Source organism: Rhinatrema bivittatum, chromosome 11, assembly GCF_901001135.1.
Source record: "Rhinatrema bivittatum chromosome 11, aRhiBiv1.1, whole genome shotgun sequence".
NCBI classification, from domain to species: Eukaryota; Metazoa; Chordata; class Amphibia; order Gymnophiona; family Rhinatrematidae; genus Rhinatrema; species Rhinatrema bivittatum.
The window spans coordinates 73,446,710-73,471,566 of record NC_042625.1 but is presented as its reverse complement, the minus strand read 5'-3'; the positions used below and the strand labels follow the sequence as shown (position 1 = coordinate 73,471,566).

General features: G+C 45.2%; 1 protein-coding gene across 3 annotated transcripts in view; it reads left to right on the top strand.

Moving 5' to 3' along the window:
• WDR87 (WD repeat domain 87) overlaps positions 1–24,857 on the top strand; it is a 40,671-nt gene that overhangs the window by 12,296 nt on the left and 3,518 nt on the right. For 2 of the 3 annotated variants that reach the window (XM_029571554.1, XM_029571553.1), the window contains exons 2-5: positions 1,350–1,434; positions 16,908–17,089; positions 19,197–22,030; positions 22,819–24,158. In XM_029571554.1, coding sequence (XP_029427414.1) covers positions 20,337–22,030; positions 22,819–24,158 — 3,034 coding nt within the window. In that variant the 5' untranslated portion in view covers positions 1,350–1,434; positions 16,908–17,089; positions 19,197–20,336. Of the gene's footprint in view, positions 1–9; positions 55–1,349; positions 1,435–16,907; positions 17,090–19,196; positions 22,031–22,818; positions 24,159–24,857 lie in introns of those variants that run through there. The other variant, XM_029571555.1, reaches the window with a different exon arrangement.

Below are 24,857 nucleotides of genomic sequence, written 5' to 3'. Positions count from 1 at the left end.
AAGAGGAAGGAAGGTGACAGTTGAACTGCCATTCCGAGTGAAATCTAAGCCCAGGTGAGGGGTTCAGACAAAACAAAAAAGTTAGGGAATCAAATTTTCAAAGGGCGTAGGCGCCTGTTTTTGGGGGAGCTAAGCCCCTTTGAAAAACTGGCTAGGGTTGCGTGCCTATTCTCCCTGGGCGCCTACATTTAGGAGCTATGACTGCACCTAGATTTAGGCACCTAACTCCCGCCCCGGGAGTTAGGTGCCTAAATCTAGGTAAATTAATTGCTGGCCCAACTATAGTGACCTAAGATCTTTAATTTAGGGAATATATTTTAAGCCAACAATTTAGTGCTCTAAATTCAAACGCTTAAAACTTAGTGAATCTAAGTGAAGCACTTAAGCATTTTTTTTTTTAATTGACTCCTTCTATAATGATTTAGATGCTCTCAGGACTGACTTGCCTGTTCTTTATGACCCAGAGCCAGCCAGTTGACTATCCTGTCTAAGCCAACAGCTCGACCTGGTTGCCTAAAGAAACTGCCTACTAGCCAAACAGTAGAGTTCTTTTATCCTTCCTCCAAACTCTTTTTGCCACAAAAATTGAAAACTGGATTTAATTTGCCTTTCTAATACTCGTGCTTCTGTCCCATACTTTGTCTTCTCTTTCTGTGCTTTTGCAGTGTCGCCTGCACTTGGGACGTCCATGCAGGTTCTGCACAGCAGGCTTGATCCTTCTTCCTGTTGTTTAGCCAATGGGAACTCAGCTTTTCATGACGGAGGAGGAAGCGTGTCCACAGACAGATTCACATGATAGTAGCGCTGGCAGCCATATTTAAAGTGGACCTTCTGAAAGGGCATTTTTCTAGGAATTCTGAGGACCCAAAAGGAGAGAAAGTAAAGGAGTTGATCTTACTCAAATTTAGTTGAATCTGAGCACAAATCACAGCTGGTTTTAAAAGCTAGTGAGATTGCAAATTGCAGGTTATGAGGCCAGCTCAGAGGCAGAAAGTCCCTGGTTCAATCTCAGAGTTGGGTCTTCCACTCCCTGGCCTGGCTGGGGTTGGGGATGCTGAGAGGCAGCATTTACAGCCCCTGGGGAGAGAGACTTGTGGTCATTGCTCAAAGGTGACATCTAGTGGCTGAATTCACTGCCCTCGGCTGAAGGACTCTCATTGTAATGACTTTGGGGGTGGAGTGGAGGTTGGGTAATAAAATGGTGGAAAAATTCCTGTGTGTTTGCAAATGAAGGCTCATGGCACCAGATCCCAGCCCTGGTTCTGAGTGAACTGGAAACCCAAAAGAGCAGGAGGAAACTGCCAGGTCAAAAAAAAAAAATTGAATGTTATGTGTTCTTGTACTTTTAGGAAGGAGATGTCTCAGGTGTCCAGAATTGTTTTACCATGGAAGGAAGTGAAATCCAAAATCCAGGAGAAACTTCAGTCTGTGAAGGTACAGCAAGACTCACTGCCCACTTCCAGTAGCACTCTTTCAGTGTTCTTATCAGGGTATCAGCTTTTTAGGAGGTGGGAGTAAGGTTTGAGCAGCTGTCAGGGCTGCAGGTACTTTCACATCAAAGAGCTTCCTTTTGAAAAGTCAAAATCAGCAGAGACCTTTTGTACCTGCATACACTGCACCTGCTGTAAAATATGGGCCAGGTTTTCAAAATGAAAGCTCCAGTGCAGACTCTTCTGTTTCCGCCCTAATCCTGCTCCCCTTACAGTGTAGGTAGAAGTGCACAAATTGTGACACAACGTACACACTGTTACCTGCAATGAATGGGACACGTTTGAAATGGTCCCTATTTTGCTGAATTAATCTGTTTTAACATGGCTGGATCTATTTTTAAAAAGATCCTTTGTAAGAAACAGGCTTGCATTCAGCTGACCTTGTAAGAAAAGGTTTGTTTTACTTGGAATGTGGTTCCAGAGCGTTTTTGTCCTTACAAAACCAGCCCACAAGCATGTATCTAAGAGGTCTGCCAAAGAGGAGAACTGGCATCAGAAGGTGTCTTGGCCTGCCCTGGCACATCCATCCCATTGACACTGGGGAAGTGGGAGAGGGGGGAAATGTACCAGTCCCAAGTCAGAAGGATGCTGGAGTCTCACCGTTCCTACTCTCTGAGCACCCTACAGTGTTGGAACAGCAACGGCACAGTAAGGGGCGGATTTTCAGAGCCCCTGCTCGCGTAAATCCGCCCAAAACCGGGCGGATTTACGCGAGCAGGGCCCTGCGCGCCGGGAAGCCTATTTTACATAGGCCTACCGGCGCGCGCAGAGCCCCGGGACTCGCGTAAGTCCCGGGGTTTTCGGAGGGGGCGTGTCGGGGGCGGGGCCCGAAGCCGCGCGGCGTTTTTCGGGGCGTGTCGGGAGCGTTCCGGGGGCGTGGCTGCGGCCCGGGGCGGCCCGGAGGCGTGGCCGCACCCTCCGGAACCCGCCCCCCAGGTCGCGTCCTGGCGCGCAGGAGGCCCGCTGACGCGCGGGGATTTACGCCTCCCTCCCCCGACAAAGGTAAGGGGGGGTTTAGACAGGGGCGGGTGGGTTAGGTAGGGGAAGGGAGGGGAAGGTGAGGGGAGGGCAAAGGAAAGTTCCCTCCGAGGCCGCTCCGATTTCGGAGCTGCCTTGGAGGGGAACGGGGTAGGCTGCGCGGCTCGGCGCGCACCGGCTATACGAAATCGATAGCCTTGCGCGCGCCGATCCAGGATTTTAGCGGATACGCGCGGCTCCGCGCGTATCTACTAAAATCCAGCGTACTTTTGTTTGCGCCTGGAGCGCAAACAAAAGTAGGCTATTCGCGCTCGTTTTAAAATCCGCCCCTAACTGTCCATGCTGAAGTTTCAGAAAAACTACTGTTGTCTTTGGACAGACTAACCACGCCAGTGGCCATCACCATACACCCGCAACACACACCCCATCCCTCCACCATGTGCACCATTTGCCAAAAATACTCCCCCCTCGAGTAGCCATCTCAGAGAGCCATGGACCAGAGATGGAAGTGCTGGAGAAGCGTATCTCACCTTGTGTGGGAAGAGGCTGTCTCATCACAGAGAAGAACACTGTGATGAGACAGTTTTTTCATAAGAGAACTGAAAAATACTTCAGTTACACTATTAGGATGTTTCCTGATATCACCCGGTCGACACAGGAAAGGAGGAAAAAGTTTATTGAAATGAGGATGGAAACATTAGCTATTTATTTTATTTATTTATTTATTTATTTAGATTTTTTTATATACCGGCATTCGAGACAGCAGTCACATCATGCTGGTTCACATAAAACAGGGGTGCAAAGTAAACATAACAATAACAAGTGCTGAAAAGGCAGTTACATATAACAAGGTGATAAGAACTTGGCTTAGAGGAAGAGAAAGGACAGGTTATTAATTTACACAAGTAAACGATAGGAGATAAGGTCGACCATAGTGTAGATGGAGATTAGGGGTGGCTTGTAAGTATTAGATCAATTGACGTCTGGGAAGGCTTGTATGAATATCCAGGTCTTTAGTCTTTTTTTGAAGGTTGAGATGCATGGTTCTATTCTAAGATTTGAGGGGTATGGAGTTCCATAACGGTGGGATGGCTGTAGAGAAAGCTCGGTCTCTTAGTGTGCTGTGTCTGGTAGATTTGGGCGGTGGAACCTGTAGCGAACCCTTGTATGCATCTCTTGTCGGTCTTGACGAATTGTGTAGTCGGAGAGGGATCTGTAGGTCAATGGGAGCCAGTTGGTGGATGTTTTTATATGTGGTGAGAATGGCCTTGTATATTATTCTAAAGTGTATCGGTAGCCAATGGAGGTTCTTTAGAATAGGGGTTATGTGGTCCCTTCTCCTGGTATTTGTCAGAATTCGTGCAGCTGCATTTTGCACCATCTGAAGCGGTTTGGTGTATGAAGCGGGAAGGCCAAGTAGGATGGTGTTACAATAGTCTAATTTTGAAAAAATGATTGCTTGCAGAATGGTTCTGAAATCTTGGGCATAGAAAAGAGGTCTAATTCTTTTCAGAACTTGTAATTGATAGAAACAGGTCTTTGGTGGTTTTTGTTAATAGTGGCTTTGAAATTCAGGCGATTATCAACTAGGACTCCTAGGTCTCTCACTTGTGTGATTGTTGGCGTGGCTGCTGTGCAGAGGTAATGGGGTTGTTCTCTGAGGCGATGAGCAGTAGTTCAGTTTTGCCGGAATTTAATACCAGGTTTAGGCTGGTGAGGAGGAGTTTAATTTTTTGAAGGCATGTATCCCAGTAAGCCAGAGTTTTTGCGAAGGAATCCTTAATGGGTATCAGGACCTGGATATCGTCCGCATAAAGGAAGTGTTTGAGGTTGAGGTCTGTGAGTAGTTGGCATAATGGTATAAGGTAAATGTTAAATAAAGTAGGAGACAGGGAGGACCCTTGTGGGACTCCTACTGACGACGGGTGTAGAGAGGATTCTTTGTTCTGGATCTTGACCTTGTATCCTCTGTTGCTGAGAAAGGATATGAACCAGGAGAGTGCTGTGCCTGAGATGCCTATGGCGGTTAACTGGTTAATGAGTAGGGAATGATTGACGGTGTCAAAGGCTGAAGAAAGGTCCAGTAGGATCAATAAGAAGGCTTGACCTTTATCGAGGCCCAGGATGAGGTAATCTGTTAAGGAGATGAGGAGGGACTCCGTGCTTAGTGTTTTGCGGAATCCGTATTGTGATGGGGATAGGAGGTTATTTTCTTCAATGTAGTTTGAGAGTCGGGTGTTCACCAATTTCTCCATAATCTTGGCTATGAAGGGGAGGTTGGCGATCGGTCTGTAGTTGTTTGGGTCATTAGGATCTAGATTAGGTTTCTTGAGTAGTGGTTTGAGAGAGGCCAATTTTAGGTCATCTGGGTAAGATCCTTGTGTTATTGAGCAATTTATGATGTCTGACAGGGATTTGGCGATGGAGTCAGGAATTGATAGAAGCAATTTCGAGGGGATGTGATCCGAAGGGTGAGAAGATGGTTTCATTTTCCGTAGTATACCTTGGATCTCAATGGAAGAGGTGAGTTCTAGTTCTTCTAAGCGGGTATTTTTGAAGGCGGTCTGAGGTGGTGTTGAAGTAGATGTGATGTTATGGGGCAGCTGAGTTAGTAGTTTGCTTATTTTGTTATTGAAAAATAGCGCTAGTTCTTCCGCTTTAGATTTGGCTTGGTTGAGAGCGATTTCTGATGGGTTTATTTGTGTGAGGTTAGAGACGTAGCTAAAGAGGGCTTTAGCGTCGAAGATTAGATGGTGGATCTTGGATGCGTAGTAGTTCCTCTTGGATCTTAATGTATTGGATTTATATTGGTGAAGAGTTGATTTATAGGTAGATAGGGTGATGGTGCATGGGTTTTTACGCCATTTGGCCTCATTTTGTCTTAGCAGTAGTTTAAGCTTTCTTAGCTCTAGGGTAAACCATGGTTGTCTTTTGGAAGAATTGGGGTGAGGTTTTTTTGTTGTCAGAGGGCATAACTTGTTGGCTATTGATTCCGTGATGTTGTTCCAAGAACGAAGCGCTGAGTTCGGATTGGTGCAGTCTATTTGGGTGAGATGTGATGATAAGTGGTTGCTAAGATCTTCTATGGTGCATGTTTTTTCTGTAAGTGAAGCAATGTGAGGGTATGCGAGAAGGAATGGTATCTTTTATGAGAATGAGGAAGTTATGAGGGAGTGATCTGACCATGGTACCTTCGTGCAGGTGGGGTGCTGGACCAGTTTGATTGCAGTATTGACGAAGATAAGGTCTAATGTGTGTCCGGCTTTGTGAGTGGATTTGTTAACTAGTTGAGTGAAACCTAAAGCGGAGTATGCTGTGAGTAAGGCTTCGCAGTTAGGTGATAATATGGAGTTGTCAACGTGCAGGTTGAAGTCACCTAAGATTATAGCTGGGGCATCTAGATGATAAGGGAAGTAGTTATTTCGACCAGAGGAGAGGCGTCTATTTCCAGTACACCTGGAGGAGCATAGACAAGTAGAATTTGGAGTTTGTCTGACGAGAAGAAGCCAAATTCGAGTTTCGAGTCGGTATTGGTGGAATGCTGAGTGAATCTGAGGTCCTTTTTTGTAGCTAGGAGGATTCCTCCTCCTTTCTTTTTTCCCTGGCGTGGGATGGAGAAGAAGTTGTATGTCTCTGTGGGTAATTGGTTGATTATTGCAGTGTCTGAAGGTTTTGAGCCATGTCTCGGTAATTGCGCATATATCCGGTTTCACATCGATGAGATAGTCGTTTAGTATTACTGCTTTCTTAGTTAGGGATTGAGCATTGAACAGTGTTAATGAGAATAGTGTGAGGCCTAGCAGTTGGGTAATGGGAGTGATCATGATTGGAGAGAGGGATTTAAGGTTGTGGTGATGGGCGTGTCGAGTTGAATGTCCTTTGGAAGATGGACAGTGTGGGAGGATTGGGATTGGGAATGATGGAGACATTCTTCCCAGATTGCTGGAGTGGAAGCTGGGGCGGCTGGAGTGGAGTGGAAGCTGGAGCGGCTGGAGTGGATGCTGGAGCGGCTGGAGTGGAGTGGAAGCTGGAGCGGCTGGAGTGGAGTGGAAGCTGGAGCGGCTGGAGTGGATGCTGGAGCGGCTGGAGTGGAGTGGATGCTGGAGCGGCTGGTTGAATGCTGAAGTGGCTGTAGTAGGTGCTGGATTTATACCAGGCAGTGAAGTCTGTTTGGCTCAGTTTTGTTTTTTTTTTTTGCTGGCGGCTACCGTATTATGGATGTGATTGCCTCCGTGGGTGTGGGTCGGGGCTCCCTCGGGGCTGCACGAAGGGGCGAACAAAGGGGCCTGCCCCTTTGTCTCGCTCCTTCGGCGCGCGACGCTCGGCGCGCGGCGCCGGTCAGAGCAGGAATTTAAAGCCCTAGCAGGGCTCGCTCTGATTGGCTGCGCTGGGTGGTGGGCGGGTCCTGTGTCTCGGCGCGATTTTCGTTTTTCTTTGCAGGTTCTGCTGTTATTTTGATCGCGCTGTCGGCGCTGAGGCCCTCCGGGTGGGGAGCGTGCTTTACTGACCTTCCCCTGGTGGGGCTCGGCGCCGATCGCGCAGGTCCTCCCCAGTGGCCGAGAACGCCGAAGAAAGGAGATGGCGCCGGGCAGAGCAGGAATTTAAAGCCCTAGCAGGGCTCGCTCTGATTGGCTGTGCTGGGTGGTGGGCGGGTCCTGTGTCTTGGCGCGATTTTCGTTTTTCTTTGCAGGTTCTGCTGTTATTTTGATCGCGCTGTCGGCGCTGAGGCCCTCCGGGTGGGGAGCGTGCTTTACTTGACCTTCCCCCGGTGGGGCTCGGCGCCGATCGCGCAGGTCCTCCCCAGTGGCCGAGAACGCCGAAGAAAGGAGGATGGCGCTGGGCAGAGCAGGAATTTAAAGCCCTAGCAGGGCTCGCTCTGATTGGCTGCGCTGGGTGGTGGGCGGGTCCTGTGTCCCCGGCGCGATTTTCGTTTTTCTTTGCAGGTTCTGCTGTTATTTTGATCGCGCTGTCGGCGCTGAGGCCCTCCGGGTGGGGAGCGTGCTTTACGACCTTCCCCCGGTGGGGCTCGGCGCCGATCGCGCAGGTCCTCCCCAGTGGCCGAGAACGCCGAAGAAAGGAGATGGCGCCGGGCAGAGCAGGATTTAAAGCCCTAGCAGGGCTCGCTCTGATTGGCTGCGCTGGGTGGTGGGCGGGTCCTGTGTCTCGGCGCGATTTTCGTTTTTCTTTGCAGGTTCTGCTGTTATTTTGATCGCGCTGTCGGCGCTGAGGCCCTCCGGGTGGGGAGCGTGCTTTACTGACCTTCCCCCCGGTGGGCTCGGCGCCGATCGCGCAGGTCCTCCCCAGTGGCCGAGAACGCCGGAGAATGCTCTAAATTTGTACTTCGGTATCCTTGTAAATGTGTAGTAAGATATCTTGATTCTGTTTATGTTTTTTTCGAGCCATCTCAACTTCGTTTTTTTTATTGATTCACACTCAAATGCAGCAATAACAATACAGTAGGCTTAAGTAGGCTTCTCTCAACCGCCGTCTTTTTCTTTTTCCTTTTCCTAATATTGGTCACTCAAAATCTGTTTAGTATCCCTCTCACCAAATTCTTATTATAAAGATGGAGTTCACAAGTTATTAGATATCTGATTGAAGATGTTACCTTGAGTTTACTTTGTAAATGTGATACATCTGTTTTTTTCTATTCACAAATATTATTTTTGTGTAATTAATGTTAAAATGTAATAAAGAAAAAATTATTAAAAAAAAAAAGGAAACAAGGCGGGAAAGATGCTTGCGGGACTGGTAAAATCCTGGGAGGGGATTTCACCAGTCCCTGCGGGATGAGGTGGGGCAACTCTGGACGGCCACCGAAGATATTGGGAACATTTTTACGGATTATTATCATAAATTATATTCGGTGGATCCCAGTAATCACCCAGACATTCAGGCATACCTTGCCAAATTGAATATCCCTCAGATACAGGAACAGGATTTAACACTGCTTAATGCCCCTATGGGAAAAATTGAATTAGAATTGGCTATTATTTATTTATTTAAAGTTTTTTTATATACCGACAACCGTTTGCACATCTTATCGGTTTACATATAACTTGTGACTATTCGGCAGTGCCTTTACAAGGAACAGGAACTATGCGTACAAGAAAATAACAAAATAACCTGGAAAAACTAGTAACTAGTAACTATTTACAGGATTCAATGGTAAATCGTCCATAAACTGATTAGAAAAGGAGTCCATAAACTGATTGAGGATCTGGGTAGGCAAAGAAAAATTACAGGATTTGCGATTGAACAAAAAAGGCAACAGAAGGATGTTACTAAGGTTTTAGTAGGAGGGGGAGAGAGGAGCGGGATGAGTAGTTTAACTAGTATTAACACGAGGGGAGGTAGACGCATAGTTGTAAAAGGTAATACAAAGTAAATGGTGCTAGCCGCAGCTGAGTGGGTCGTCATGGGAGTGGTTAACATATGAAGGGTAGGCCTGTAGAAACAGCCAGGTTTTCAGCTTTTTTTTGAATTTGTGTGTAAAGGTTTCAGTGCGTAAATCAGGGGGCATGGAGTTCCATAGGGTGGGGCCAGCCAAGGAGAAGGCTCTGTTCATAGTGGTGATTAGTTTAGTGGATTTGATAGAGGGGGTACGTAGAGTTCCTTGGAGGGTAGTACTGGTTGGTCTAGTAGAGGTGCAAGGAAGAAGTGGGGGGTTTATCCAGTCAGTGTTTTCATTGGTAATGCTTTTATGTATAAGGGAAGAACTTTGAAAATGATGCGGGATTGTATTGGCAGCCAGTGGAGGTCGATGAGGGTAGGAGTGATGTGGTCACGTTTCTGGAGTTGGTGAGGATGCGAGCTGAGGCATTTTGCAAGAGTTGTAATGGTCTGGTGTGTGTTGCAGGGAGGCCAAGGAAGAGGGCATTACAGTAATCCATTTTAGAAAAGATAATAGACTGTAGTACTGTACGAAAAATCGGTGAAGTATAGAAGGGGTCTTGATGGTTTGCAGTTTGAAATAGCAGTCACTTAGGATAGATTTAATGAAGGGTTTTAAGAGAGAGCTGGTTATCAATAAGGACACCAGGCTACGGGTATGGGGGGGGGAATGAAGTGGTAGAGTACGCAAGGGGAATGGAGGGAGAGGGATGTTTGTTGGAGATGATAAGGAGTTCTGTTTTTTAATTCATTTTTATTAAATGCTCTACATTAGGGAAAATCACCAGGCCCGATTGTCTCACGAATGAGTTGTATAAGGTGTTGTCGGATCTCATTAGTACTCCTATCCAACAAGTTTATGACAATGCTTTCCTCGACAGATTTTCAAGCCTGGCAAGCTAACAAGGTCACCATAGTAGTACTTCCTAAGCCGGGGCGGAATCCGGACTTGCCTAGTTCCTACCGTCCTATCTCATTCATCAACTGTGATTTGAAATTGATTGCCAAGGTGATGCTGACCGACTAGCCTCTTTCATGCTAAACTTATTTTTCCTTCACAGGTGGGGTTTGTCAGGGTAGGCAGGCGGTCACGAATGTCCGTTGGTGTACTGGCCTCCATAGCCTTCTCACAAAGGCTGCAACTGAATTCCTTACTAGTAAGCTTCGATGCCGAAAAGGCTTTTGATAGGGTGAATTGGGCTTACCTTTTTGAAACACTGAACTGCTATGGGTTTCACGGTCCCTTTATTTCCTTTCTCCAGACTCTTTATGATCATCCCCGAGCTAACAAATGGGTAAATGGGGAATTATCACAGGATTTCACACTGGCACATGGCACCCGACAGGGATGCCCTCTGTCTCCCCTCTTGTTCGTGCTTTCCTTAGATCCTTTATTGCACATCTTGGAGGGGAACAAGAGCATCGAGGGGATTCAGATGGGAAGGGTGACGTTTAAAACGGCAGCTTTTGCAGATGATCTCCGCTCCACCTGACAAATCCTATAAGTTCTCTTCCTGTGGCTCTTCAGGTTATTGAGAATGGCAGGCATGCTGGTCTCCGATTGAATTTGGATAAATCTGAGGCTATGGTCATAGGGAAGGCTACATGTATCCCATGGGAAGGGGAATTCCCCTTAAAATGGGTGGGAGACCGTATTAAATATGTGGGGGTCTGGGTTCCTAAATGCCTGGATAATCAGTATGAAATGAACATGGCCCCTTTACAACATCTACTTAACATCTTCTACTTGATATTTACTGCCTGATACTTACTACCTGATACCACAACTTGATCTATTCTACTCGATATAACCCACAACCACTCCAGCAGAGCCTGTCAAGCCAAACTAATCTCGCCACCTCCTCTGTCTCACATCCCCACCCCACCCCACATCCTCAATCTTCTGTCTCACCCCTCCTCACTACTCATCTTCCCCATTTGCACAAACACATACATACCCAATCACTCTACTTCATTTTATTTCCCCCAACCATGTTGCAACATCACATTCCCATTATCAAATACAACAAACTCAGATACCACAACCTGTCCCCCCCCCACGGCATCACATATACCTCAAACACTTACTACCATCCATGATCTCCCCTCCACTATCCCAGATAATTGGCATCACCGCTTTTTTCCTCATACTCTTTAATGCGCAATCATTATGCAAAAAAAACCCCCATACTCTATGACCTACTCACTGATGAAAATCCAGACATATCTGCAATAACCGAAACCTGGTTTAAGGAAACAGATTCGGTCCTTCTTAATCAACTCCCCAACAACTATGACATTTTCTCTATCCCCAGGCCCAAAAAGAGAGGAGGTGGGATCCTCCTAGCTTCCAAAAAAGAATTAAATCTGATCCCTCAACCCATAGCCTCCCTACATAAAATTGAAATAGGCCATTTCAAATTCCCGACAATACAAATCTGCTTAATATACGCGCCCCCAGGTACCATAGATAATGACCCTTCTCCACTTATCGAACACATAGCTAAAAACATCAACACCGACACCCCTGCAATCATCTTAGGCAACCTTAACTTACATGTAGACACCTTACCTCGCACATCCTCCTGTGACCTATTCCTAGATTCCCTAACTGCCCTTGGCTTCACACAATCCATAAATGACCCCACCCACAAGGCTGGTCACACCCTTGACCTCTTATTCATCAATTCTCACATACAAACAAACACACCCACCTGCACTCCCATCCCTTGGTCTGACCATTACCTCATCAGATCCTCCTGTTCAATAACAAAACCACCATGCCTCACTCATACAAACAAAACCATCCACTACAGGAAAACCTGCAGCAGCAATGACCTTATTGCAGCTTTATCCAATAAGCTAAACGACATCAACCTAACAAACGCAGACACAGCTCTGTCCTCCTGGCAGAACATTACCACTTCAATTGCCAACACTGTCTGCCCCATGCAAACTAAGATCATCGGCCCACAGAATAGCAATAAAAAACCTTGGTACACACAAGAATTGAGAAACCTCAAGCAACATCTCAGAAAACTTGAAAAGATCTGGCGTAGCAATCCATCCCCTCAACACCAAGCACAGTTCAAATCCTCCCTACACACATATTGCGAGAAACTAAATAAGATCAAAAGAGATTACTACGCATCTAAAATCCACCAATATCAATTTAACCCTAAAGCCCTATTCAACTATGTCTCAACCCTCACTAAAACTACACCCCCAGAATTGCCAGAAGAGATTGCTAAAAACAAATGTGAAGAGCTTGCTACATTTTTCCACAATAAAATAAGCAAGCTGCTTAACCAATTCTCCACTACCACATCCCCTACACCAACCCACCAAGACGCACACCAGCCGCTCCCCGGAAACCCTCTCAAGGGCATGTCCACCCTTGATTGCACCACTGCCATTGAAGTAGAATCCTTCCTCAAGAAAGGCAAGCCATCATCTCACCCCTCTGACACGATCCCTACCAAACTCCTCTTAACTATTCCCAAACTCATTGCTAAACCCATCGCCAATATCATAAATTCTTCAATCAACTCTGGCATTGTACTGGACTCCCTCAAACAAGCTATTGTTAAGCCCATAATGAAGAAACCAAAAACTGATCCCTCAGATCTTTCCAATTACCACCCCATTTCGAACCTCCCTTTCATCTCTAAACTCCTGGAAAAAACTATCAATAAATAGCTCATGGAATACCTTGAAGACAATCACATCCTCTACCCCTCTCAGTACGGCTTCAGGAAATTCCACAGCACAGAGACCCTTCTTCTCTCCCTCTCTGACTATCTACTAAAAGGCCTGGACAAAGGACAATCTTTCCGTCTCACCTTCCTTGACATCTCTGCTGCCTTTGATACTATTAGCCATCACATTCTCCTGCAACGCCTCTCTGAGATTGGTATCTCCGGATCGGCCCTAAACTGGTTCCGATCGTACCTCAGTAACCGCAATTTCAAAGTTAAAATAGGAAATCATGAATCCAAAGCCATTCCTCTTAACCAAGGAGTCCCACAAGGATCCTCCCTGTCGTCCACCCTTTTAATATTTACTTCCTTCCTCTCTGTCATCTCCTCTCCAGCCTCAAGCTACCCCACTTCATCTATGCAGACGATGTACAGATACTTATCCCTATCTCAGACACTCTTCCGAATGCCTTAAAAATCTGGAACTCCACGCTCCTCTCAATCAACAAACTGCTAAATTCTATTCATCTTTCCCTTAACACCACTAAAACTGAAATTATGCTAATCACGTCACCAAGCCACCACATCACGCCCCCCTATCATCTCTCCCACCACCCTCCTTTCAGCTTTCCCAACATGCCAGAGACCTAGGGGTCATCATTGATAATAGCTTTAATCTAAAGAAGTTCATCAGCAATACCCTAAAGGATGGCTTCTTCAAACTCCAAACCCTCAAAAAACTGAAACCTCTTCTACACCCCACTGACTTCCGCACTGTACTTTAAGCAACAATTCTATCCAAACTTGACTACTGTAACTCCCTCCTCTTGGGGTTACCTAAGAATGTCACACAACCCTTACAAATTCTACAAAACACCACTGCTTGAATCATAACCAACACACGCAGAAATGAGCATATAACCCCCATACTCATGAACCTTCACTGGCTCCCTATTACTTCTCGTATTCAGTACAAATCCCTCTCTCTCATTCACAAAGCCCTTTACAACCCAGAAATGTACTGGCTTAATGGTTCCCTTAAATTCCACCAAGCCAAGAGACCCACAAGACACCAATATCATGCAACCATGCTAACCCTCTCTCACAAAACCACCAAACTGGCCGCAACTAGAGCTCGTCTACTCTCTGTATCAGAACCAACCCTTTGGAACACTATGCCAGTGGATCTACGCCAAGAGGCTTGCCATAAAACATTTAAATGAAAACTCAAAACATGGCTTTTCACGAAAGCACTCAAATAGTACATATCACCAAAACTCACTCATTTTGCTCACCCTTCAATCTTCTTTGCCAACAAAACACTCTCCCTGCCACACAATGCCTCTACCCTCACCCACCCCTCCTCTCCCGCGTCCCTGCCCCTAACAGATCCTTCAGTTCTAACTTTACGATCCCTCATAAGATAACTCCCTCTCTTAGTTGCTACCAACTTGGATTTCAACTTCATGCCTTGACTTACATATCTTCAATAATGTACACTCTGTATATAGTTTTATAATCATATGCTATTTCCTCCCCAATGCATCTATTGTAAATAGATCCTTGCAATCTATGCAACTCCTCCTTTCCCTCCCCCATGCAACCCTTTCAACTCTTCATTCCCCTCCCTATATGCAATATACAACACCTATCCCCTCTATACATTCCGTCCATCTTCATCCCTCCTCTACCCCCTTTCTCTTTCCCCCCACTCCATCCCCCAATCATTTCTCTCAATACCATCTCAGTCATCCAACAACCTCTATTTAAGTCTCTCTATTTAAGCCTCATTCATTGTATAGTTTATTTAATTTTATTTTATTCACTGTTTTCCTATAAGTTCTATGTAAAGCCTCTGTTTTGCTGATTTTGAAGTTATAATGTAAACCGAACTGATGTTATCCTACGAAGTCCGGTATATAAGAACCACAAATAAATAAATAAATACATACATACATACAACAAAAAACGGAAAGTTCACTGTCTGCTTGGATGCCTCTTCGCCTGTCACTTATTGGATGCATACATCTATTGAAAATGACGGTATTACCCAGGTGGCTCTATGTCCTAAGTGTTCTTCCTCTTCTGCTTACGCGAGTTACCATCGCACGCTTCCAGAGAATAGTGACTAAATTTTTGTGGCAGGGGAAGCGCCCGAGGATTGCACTACAACTGCTGATGAAACCTCTATAGTGGGTGGATTGGGATTCTCTGATTTAAAACTGTATAACCATGCGATCAATCTGCGACACATTGGAGATTGGATTCTAGACACGCAATTCTTCTCGGACACTCCTTTCTAATCTCAACTGCTCACTCCCATTTCGCCGTGCTACGCATTACATGCTCCATATCACTCCATCTCATCTACAATTAGATCGGATTTGCTTCTGCGCCCGTTGCGACAGACCTGGAAATGGCTCATGCGGAAAGCTTCGTTGCCAGACAGGATATCACCCTTTCTTCCGCTATGTGGCAACCCAGCGTTTCCAGCGGGTTCGGATTCACCCAGATTCCGATCATGGACACGCTCTCAGCTCATAAGCATTGGGCAGCTGATGTATGCAGATGGGACTATAGGAGTAAATTTTCAAAGGGGTACGCATGTAAGATACGCGCGTACCCCCCGAAAACCTACCCCAAACCCCCCTGTGCGTGCTGAGCCTATTTTGTATAGGCTCGGCGGCGCGCAAGTCCCGGGGCTTGCAAAAAGGGGTGGTCAGGGGTGTAACCAGGGGGCGCGGTTAGGGATCGGGGGCATGGCCGAGTGCCCCGACACAGTGGCCTGTGTCGGGGCCTGCCGCGCCGGCGCGCGTAAGTTACTACTGCCCGGAGGCAGTAGTAACTTCTCCGATAAAGATAGGGGGGGGTCTAGATAGGGCCGGGGGGGTGGGTTAGGTAGGGGAAGGGAAGGTGCGGGGGGGTAGAAAAAAAGTTCCCTCCGAGGCCGCTCCGATTTCGGAGCGGCCTCGGAGGGAACGGGCAGCGCTCGCAGTGCTCGGCGCGCGCAAGTTGCACAAATGTGCACCCCCTTGTGCGCGCCGACCCCGGATTTTATAAGATACGCGCGTATCTTATAAAATCCAGCATACTTTTGTTCGCGCCTGGTGCTCGAACAAAAGTACACGCGCGCGTATGTTTTAAAATCTACCTCATAATGCGCTTCCCGGAATTTCGTTCTTTCTATGGCCTCTCTCCTACTGATCATTTTCAATACCTACAAGCTCAGCATTATGTGTGCTCGTTGGGCCTGCCCTCCCTCTCAGATCCAAAGTGGCAACCCTTGAAGACCTGGTTTGATCCAGACAGTCCTAGGAAACATTCTATTTCATATTTCTATGGACAGATGGAGACTGCTTATAAACGCTGGACCCTGGAAAAGGCACAGATGAAATGGCAGGAGGAGTTTGGACGCCCCCTGCCCATTGCAGCCTTAAGGACGGCCTTTACCATGACAAGAAAGACAACGTGCAATATGTTTCTCAGAGAAACTCGGTATAAGCTCATCTACCGAATGTATATGTCTCCACATCAAGCATATAAAGCGGGAATTTCCACCTCAGATACGTGTGTCAAATGTAATTTAGGGGGAGTGCACTTGGGCCACACTCTGTGGAGTTGTCCAGTCATTCAAATTTTCTGGAGAAAGGTCTACCGTTCTGCTAATAGTGTTGTGGGTTTCCGGATCCCATTTTCCCCGCTTGTGGCCCTTTTTGGGACTTTTCCCCGACACATTAAAGGCACAAAGGGAGAGCTTTCTTTGGATTACCAAAGTCTACTTGCTGGCTTGCAAGGCTATACTGGTGGTCTGGAGGTCACCGGAGGGACCTTCCCTCACATACAGGCGCTCGTCTATTATCAATCTCCTAACCATGGAAACTCTGGCAAGCAGCCACCTATCAATTCGGACTCTACCACAAGACTCGAAAAGTCTCTTCTTAACCGAATGGACGTATGATATTGGAATTTCACGCTGTTCTAGTATTACTCTACTGACATTGTTGTTTGGAATGTTTACAAAGGTACCCTTGGTGCACGGAGGGGGGGAGGAAAGGTTGATCTTAAAAGCTTAAGAGTGTATGGTATGTAACAGACAACATTATGTACCATATGTTATGCTTTGTTGATGTTATGGTTTTATATCAAATAATAAAAAAACACATTTACCATAAAAAACAGAATCTTTCCAGTTCATAGTTCTGTTCACCAAGTACTGTAACTCACCTCCTTCTTCTCCTCATGTCATGGAGAAGCCTGCTGACACCATGATTTTCTGTGTTATCTGGGATATCTTTATTCCCAATCATTATTATGTTCTTGACTGGCCAGTGTTTATTTTCTCTTGCAGGATCTGAAGACAGGGGATCCAAAAGACCGGGTGCCCTTCACAGTTTACTTGAAAGATAAACCTGAGGTACTATACAGCATTTCCCATTATCCAAACTTACTGCCAGCCATGGCCTTTTACCGGCTCAGCTCCAGCAACTGCTTTGTCCGTATGACTGGGGCAGCAGCGCAGAGAAGAGAAAGGTATACATGATGATGCCTAAATTTGTAACCTATCTGGGTTTTATTAGTTTACCTACTTTCCTTCAGGGAAACTGGTCTTATAAAATCATATTAGCTGTCTTTCTGTCCCTCCCTGTAAGCGTGCTCTTTCTAATAACTTTGGAACTGTTCATCCAATTTCATTCAAGTTTGTGCTACATATGGTTGAGTACCCAGTGACCCCCAGCTCACACTTTTAATGAGCCCTCTGTGCTCCAAAACTTAGAATCTGTCTTTCATTTTGTCTCCTATTAAGGAAAAGTCAATTCAGGTTGAAATGTAGGGAGGGTCAGGGCATATTATGATGTCATCAGGTGTTTTTAAAGCTGCTTTATTATTGGATGGTGCCTTTACTCACCAGCTAATTTCATGTCCTTGCTTAGTTTGCTATAGGAGACAAAGAGCTGAAATACTTAATGATGTACTGATTACACAGAAATTCACATAGTTAATGTGGTGAGAATCAGGTGCAAATTTGTACACTAAAGAAGATAACAAGGCATCATGGAATGTTCCCACATATCCTTATCTTTTTTTAGGCAGATATTTTAGCCTACACAGTCACAATGTATGTGTTGCACAGCTGATGACATCATAGTTTGGTTTTCAAATACTTTGACTCTGGGGGCATCACTATCTGATGGCCTGTTTCCTTTTGTCTTGTGGTGGGGAGCGTTATGGCTATTTTTTCAATCAAAAGTGGAATTATACAATCGGGGGTTATTAGAATATGTGTAGCAAAACATGCTTTTGTATTCTTTTTGAGCTTTATTAGTGAAGTTAATGGTTTTAAAAAGGTGGAACAACACAGAACAATTACATTTTTGCTTTGTTTAGAGCAGGCAGAGAACAAACAACACTTTATGCCTTCCACACTCACTACTATACCGCAGGTAACAGTAGCAGTACACGTTCCTTCATACACATGCACACATCACCTTACCACAGAAGAGTTACAGACAGAACCACTAGACTTGTGCTTATGCTGGCAAAAGTTCCTGTCTGGCCCAGACCTTAGATCCTTTATATGTCACCCACCCCCCACCTCAGACTTTCATCCTTTATTCACCACCGCTACCGCCCCTGCCCAAGAACTCTGGGACCTCCCTTCGTGAATCTTTGGCCTCCAGCTTTGCTGCCATGAGAAGTCAGTGAGCAGAGAGACAGCATCATCCTGCGACCTTAAACGCACAGGCTTTGTCTCCCACATGGAAGCTCGGAGAGGATGGGGCCTCCATGGTGCCTATGCATGCAGGGCCTCAGGATAACTCAGTCACTATACTCACTGAATTGTTTTACCATGGAAGGAAGTGAAATCCAAAATCCACGAGAAACTTTAGTCTGTGAATATACTGCAAGACTTGCTGCCCACTTCCAGTAGCACTCTTTCAGTGTTCTTGTCAGAATGAAAGATTTTTAGGAGGGGGGAGTAAGGTTTGAGCCCCCCTCCCCGCAGCAGTTTGCAGGGCTGTAGGTACCTTTACATCACAGAGTTTCCCTTTGAAAATTCAAGGTCAGCAGAGATCTGGAGTCCAGAAGCCCTCAGGAGGGAGGAGACTGGAGGTCTGCACTATGGGGGGAAATTGGATTGGAGGTCCAGAGGTGAATCAAAGCAGAGGCCTGGGGAGGGGCTGATTAAGATCAGTGGAGGTAGGGAAATCAGATCATAGGTTGGGGGGGGAGGGGGAGGGAATTGGGTCAGAGGTCCAGTGGGGCAAATCAAATGAGAGGTCTGGAGGGGCCAAGAAGGGGAATCGGATATAAGACTAGGAGGAGGGAAGGTGATTGGATCAAAGGTTTGGGGAAGGGGGACTCAGGTAGATTTTCAGGAGGAGAGAAGGGGGAATGGAATTGAGGAGAGGGGTGATATTGACAGTGCCTAGGGGCAGCAAATACTTGCTTCCAGGTCACAAGGAACAGGTAAATTGGTCTGGAGTTTCGACTCTTGCTTCAAACTGCTTTGAAACAATAGTTGAGAAACTGAAATTGCCTCATCTGCTCCTCACATTCTTAGTCCAATGGCCATGTAACAGATTGCAGATTAGACAGCATGGTTATATTTTATTCTTTCTTCCTTGTTTTTACACAGATTAAAGTTTGGCTGCAAGATTCATCCAATGTGAGCACAATTAAGCAAAAAGAATATCCTATTAATACGAAAGCCCGCATAAAAAAAATCTGCCATGTTGCCTGCCGCCATATATGTGTTACATATTCAGATGACCAGGTCCTTCGTCTGTACACGGACCAAAGCCAACACTTTCTTGGTGCTGTGATGTCCCTGTATGTGGTGAGGAGCATGTGTTACAATGAGCAGACAGCTGAACTGATCACTGGCTCCACAGGTGCCATCCTCTTCTGGGTCTTCAGCGAAGACATGTTCTCTGTCCTTAGTGTTTCCAAGATCCTGGAGATTAAAAATGGCTTCTTTGTTAGTGATCTTATCTTGAAAGAGGTTGCAGGTACATGTTAGCCCTTTGTGAGTATCTGGTCAAGGTGTTTGATTGCCAAAAGAAAGAAGAGATCTGCTCTTTTGGAGAAGAGCAGAGTTCTCCTCTTACCTGCTTCACTATGCACTGGGTAGAGAGGTATGTCTACACGGGTGATATGTCTGGCTTTCTACATGTCTGGAGCATGGACACCTGCCACCAAATATCAGAGATTAAAGCCCATGTGGGTGCTGTCTCCAGTGTTGTTATCCACCTAACTTTCCATGTCCTGTTTACTGCTTCAAAGGACCATCTGGTGAAGGAGTGGAGCTTGAGCACCTTGGAACTTCTAAGGCGTCTCAGCTTGGAAGAGGAGGTCCTTCACTTTCAGATGATCAGCGAGAAAGTCTTCTATTGTTGCACCACGTATACATTCTCCATATGGAAACTCAACATTTTCTACAAGTTATTTAATGCTACAGGTTCCTCTGTGAAAAAAATGAAAAGGGTTCAGAGTTCATCGGGAAAAGCTAGGATTCTAGTATCCACAGATGATGGCATCATTCGTTGTCTATCTCCAGTGACTGGAGAGTTGCTGTTTCTAACCTGTCCTTTCTTGATGCTAGAGAAAGCATTAGATTTTATCTATGATGTAGAAACAGAAGAGCTGTTTGTAGTATCGGGGACAGCTGACATCTATGTGATAGACACATCCATCTGCCCTTGCTCTTCCAAATATGTTATAATTACCTCAGAAAACAAAGACGACATAGTTGTCTGGTCTGGCTTCCAGCAGGCAGATGTTAATGGGAAACACATCTTGCCTGATTTTCAGTGGACATATGAGCGGCCAGATAAAGCTAATTTCTCCACAGGATTACTGGATGGATGAGTGTAAAATTCACAATGCTACAGTTGTCACCATCCACTGCCTTTCAAACGATGACCCTCACATGGTCTCCACAGAACTAAGGCTTCTGTGTTCTTATGGAATGGATAATTACATTTATCTGTCAAACATTGTCATGAAGGCGAAGATTGTCACACTAAAGCTTTTGGCTAGCATCTTCTGTAAATGTTCCCTTCAGTGCATCATGCTTGTTCCTGAATGGTTGTGTACAATCACAGCAAAAAACACCATTAGACTCTGGAAGGTTGAGGAGCTACTCAGCAGCAAAGAAAAGTACAATGTCACTAAATGGAAAGACAACCAGATTTACTGCATTACATCTTTGGATTATTGCCCCATATTGAGTTTATTTCTGACTGGATACCAAGATGGCACAGTACGGGTATGGGATACCAAAGGCAACATACTGGCAGAATTTAAGATCAGTCAGAACTTCCAGAGCACCTGCTTTGCCAACCCAAAGGCTGACCTGCTTGTTGCCTTTTATAATAACATTGTCTTGATTCCATGCATGCAGTATCTACAAGATGAACAGCTAAAAGTCTTGGTTGCTCAAGATGTAGCAGATGATGACATAGAAGATCCATTCCCCTTTCTCCCCAACATCTTTCTGTCCTTTGACACAGTACTGGTGCCAAAGTACATCCACTCAGGAAAGAAAAAGAAAAACTATGAGGAGATGAAATCTGTCAAAAGTAGCAAAAGCATTGTGATAAAGAAAGATATAGACAATGTCATCAAGATAATGCCTCAGGAATTAGCATGCAAGTCTGACTCTGAAAGAGACAGAAGGGCAGAAAGACATGAACTTGGTGATAAACCTTTGATGCTATGCATGATGAACAGCCAAAATCCTTTTATGAGCATTCAAGAACAGCTACAACTTAATACTCTACAAGACCAAGAGCCATGTACTCCACTGCCTGGGTTGATAGATAGTAAACCAGTGGTGTTAGAAATAGAACCAGCATCATTCCGAAAATGGCCTATTGCACCAGGTGGGTATCTCCCAAACTCTGTCATCAGGGCTCCCATGTGGGCTCAGAGCACACCAGACTATCTCTTGGATTTTCTGGGTTCTCATCATGAAAGCATTCTAGAAGAGTCCACAAAGGAAGATCAGTTAAAGGATCAGCCTACAGCCCCTAACCTTCTGATTCAGATTGCAAGTAGTAGGTGGCTTGGAAAAACGCTGAACATCATTAACCTGGATTCGGTCATACAAGCCCTCATAGAAAGGATGCCCCAAGTCCCAATAACTACATATCAGTTTTGCATCCAAGCTTTAATCAGAATTCTCCAAACCTACATCACCCCTAACAATCTGAAAGTCAGCATAGCAAGGCGGCTTTATGAGGACACATGTGACATGCACATCTTGAGGAGGCTGGAGGCTTGGAACGCCCTGGACAGAATGCATCTGCTGAGTCTAGAAGCTGTGAACCATCTTGCCAAGGCACTGTTGGATACCGATGTGAGGCTGAGGGATAAGGCTAGATCTTTGCTTGCTTCCTCTGCCAAAATCACCACTAAGAAATCTCTGCTGACAATAATACAAAGAAACTGTATTCGGCAAGATCTCATGTAAGTGCTATATTTTCCAAACACTACCATGCTGTACTTCTGAAAACTTGTTTCTATATTAGGCAAGGTTTAGCTCTTCTCTGAAAGTTCGCTTACTAATTCAGTGCATTCCACTTCCAGGAAAATCACTGGAAGCAAGAGAACATTTCCATCCTAACAGAATGTTATTCTGTGAAGAGTTACTTCCATAGGAAGGGACACACTGGATTGTGAAAATATTATTTTTTCAGCCTTTTATCCCATTTTCTCTCACTCTGCTTCCATAGGTTGGTGGCTTGGGTGACATAGGTCCCCTGTCTGCCTGAGAGCTGGAAAGGAGGTCTCCTCCATCAGCCCTGCTCTTGAGCCAGTAAGGATCATAACTACAGCAGTGGTCATCCTCCTTCCTGTTCCTCCCTCATCCAAGTTTCCTTCCCCCTTCTCCCCCATTACACATCATCTCTAAGGTGCATCAGAGCCCTAGGGGTCCTGATGGGCAGGAGATGGATACCTGGGTCTGCTGTACTACAATATACAACACTATAGGCAAGCCTTAGGCCAGCTTGTAAAGATGTTTTATAGGAGGAATGTTCTTGTAACAGGAATTAACTTTCACAGACTTTGGTAACAATAATTGTTCATTACATCACATGCTAGTCTTGCAATGTCCCAAATTCATTTGGAGGAAGCATTCTTATGACTAGAATATTGTAATAGAAGTTAGTCCATTGTGCTGCATGCTCAGTACCATCTTTTTATTTGTATTACTCACAGGTTAATACTTAAGGTGCAAAATCTGCTTGTTGCAGGGCTGTTCCCTCCGAGCATAAGAAAGAGGAAACAGAAACTCCAGAGCAAGCGATGAACTGGAAACCCCTGGTTATTCTTTGCCAACAGTTGAAGAAGAATTTGACCAATAATTTAGAACTTGTAACCATGAAAGCAATAAAACCCAAACATGTCATCAAATCCATAAACCTTCAAGAAGCCACAAGAGTCACAGAAGCTACAAACCCCATAAAAGCTATAAAACAGACTGGAGCCACACAATGCACAGAAAGTTTTAAAGTCATGGATAAAGTCCTAAAGACAAGAAAAGCCACTAAACCCACACAAGTCTTAGGATTCACAGAAGACACAAAATCCAGAGACATCATAAAGGAAGCTATCAAACCCATGGATGTCATGGAACTCAGAGAGGTCACCAGCACTATAGGAACCACAAAAGTCATGAAAACAACAAAAGCCACAGAAGTTATGAGACTCCTGGGAACCACAAAATCCACCAATACCACAAAAACCATGCAAACTATCAAATCAACAAAGCCAACGGAAGCCCAGAAGCCTATGATAAAAAGTACATTATCTGAGGACACACTCAGAATGAAGGTGACTGATGATGACCAAGACAAAGATCACTTTGCCTATCAGACAAAGCCTGATACCTGTCCCTTAGAAATAACTGGCAAAAAACATGAAGGCACAAAAAGACCAACAGACATGTGGTATGACAGCAAAATGGAGGAATGGTGGAAAGAAAAGGCTGAGATCTTGAGAGATGAAATGGTGGAACAGACTGACATAAAGACAAGCAAAAATATGGTCAACAAACGCTTATGTTTGTGGTCCACAGAGCAACCTGTTAAAGAAGGAAACCAGACAAAAGCAATGAAGTCAACATCTTTACCTAACCAAACTTGGAAATTTCTGGGGCATGGAGACAGTACCTTCAACATTTACTTGACTGAGGTAAAGTCACACAAGCCTCCATCAGAAATTTCCAGGAGGGAAGGAAAACAGAAGATAATCAAAACAACCCAACTGAAAAAAAGTCCTGTGCACCATTTGACCAGTAACAGCAGGACAGCGACTACTCTTGACAGCCATGAAGCTCTGAAATCTATCATGGTACCATCAGCTGAGTCACATGCTGTGCCTGTGTCATCTCTGAAGGATAGTCATGGGAAGGAAGCAAAAAAGCCACAATGGTTTAGGATTGATCCCAGTGTACATTATGATATGGATCATACCAGATGGAAAGAACATCTGTATAAGCTCATAGAACGCCATGGGTTCCAGTCACTCAAAAGCAGAACCACAATAAATGACCTTAGCGATGGCCATAGGAGCATCTCAGGATACAGCTTGGGTAAGTGTGGGCCTGAAGCAGCCTTCCCAGCTATAGATGTACTCTCCTTTATGTTTTTGTACATTTTTGCCTATTTTACAAGAAGTCAGTATTGTGGATGAATTGGTCCCCACTTCCTCAACCAGTAGCTTCCTGTTACAGGCATAAAGGCAATATATTACATGCAGACAGAAGCGTACCTAGAGAATTTGGCACCTGGGGGCGGATACTTCTTTGGCACCACCCCCACAATATATAATTTTAAAATTGCCTAAACATTGATAAAATATTTCAAAACAGCAGACACATCAAATAACACCCAATAATTAAAACTAAGAAGTAATTTAAAAATCTCCCGCTCTCCATATCTGTCATCCTAAGATTGTTGTAGACTGGGGGCACATATGCATGCACACACACAATATGCTTCCCTCTCCTACACACACAAATGCTTAGTGAGAGAAAGAGGGAGCATGTGGGTGTATGTGAGAGACATACACACACTCACATTCTCTGTACCTCTTTCTCACATACTTCCTGTGTCTCTCTCACACACAGGCATGCTTCATCTCTCTCACATACATACATACTTCCTCCATCTCTCTCTCTCTCACACACACATACTTCCTCTGCCTCTCTCACATGCTAATACACATATACACATGCTTCCTCTCTCCCTCTCTCTCACATGCACACAAAAAATGAACTGGAAACCACAAA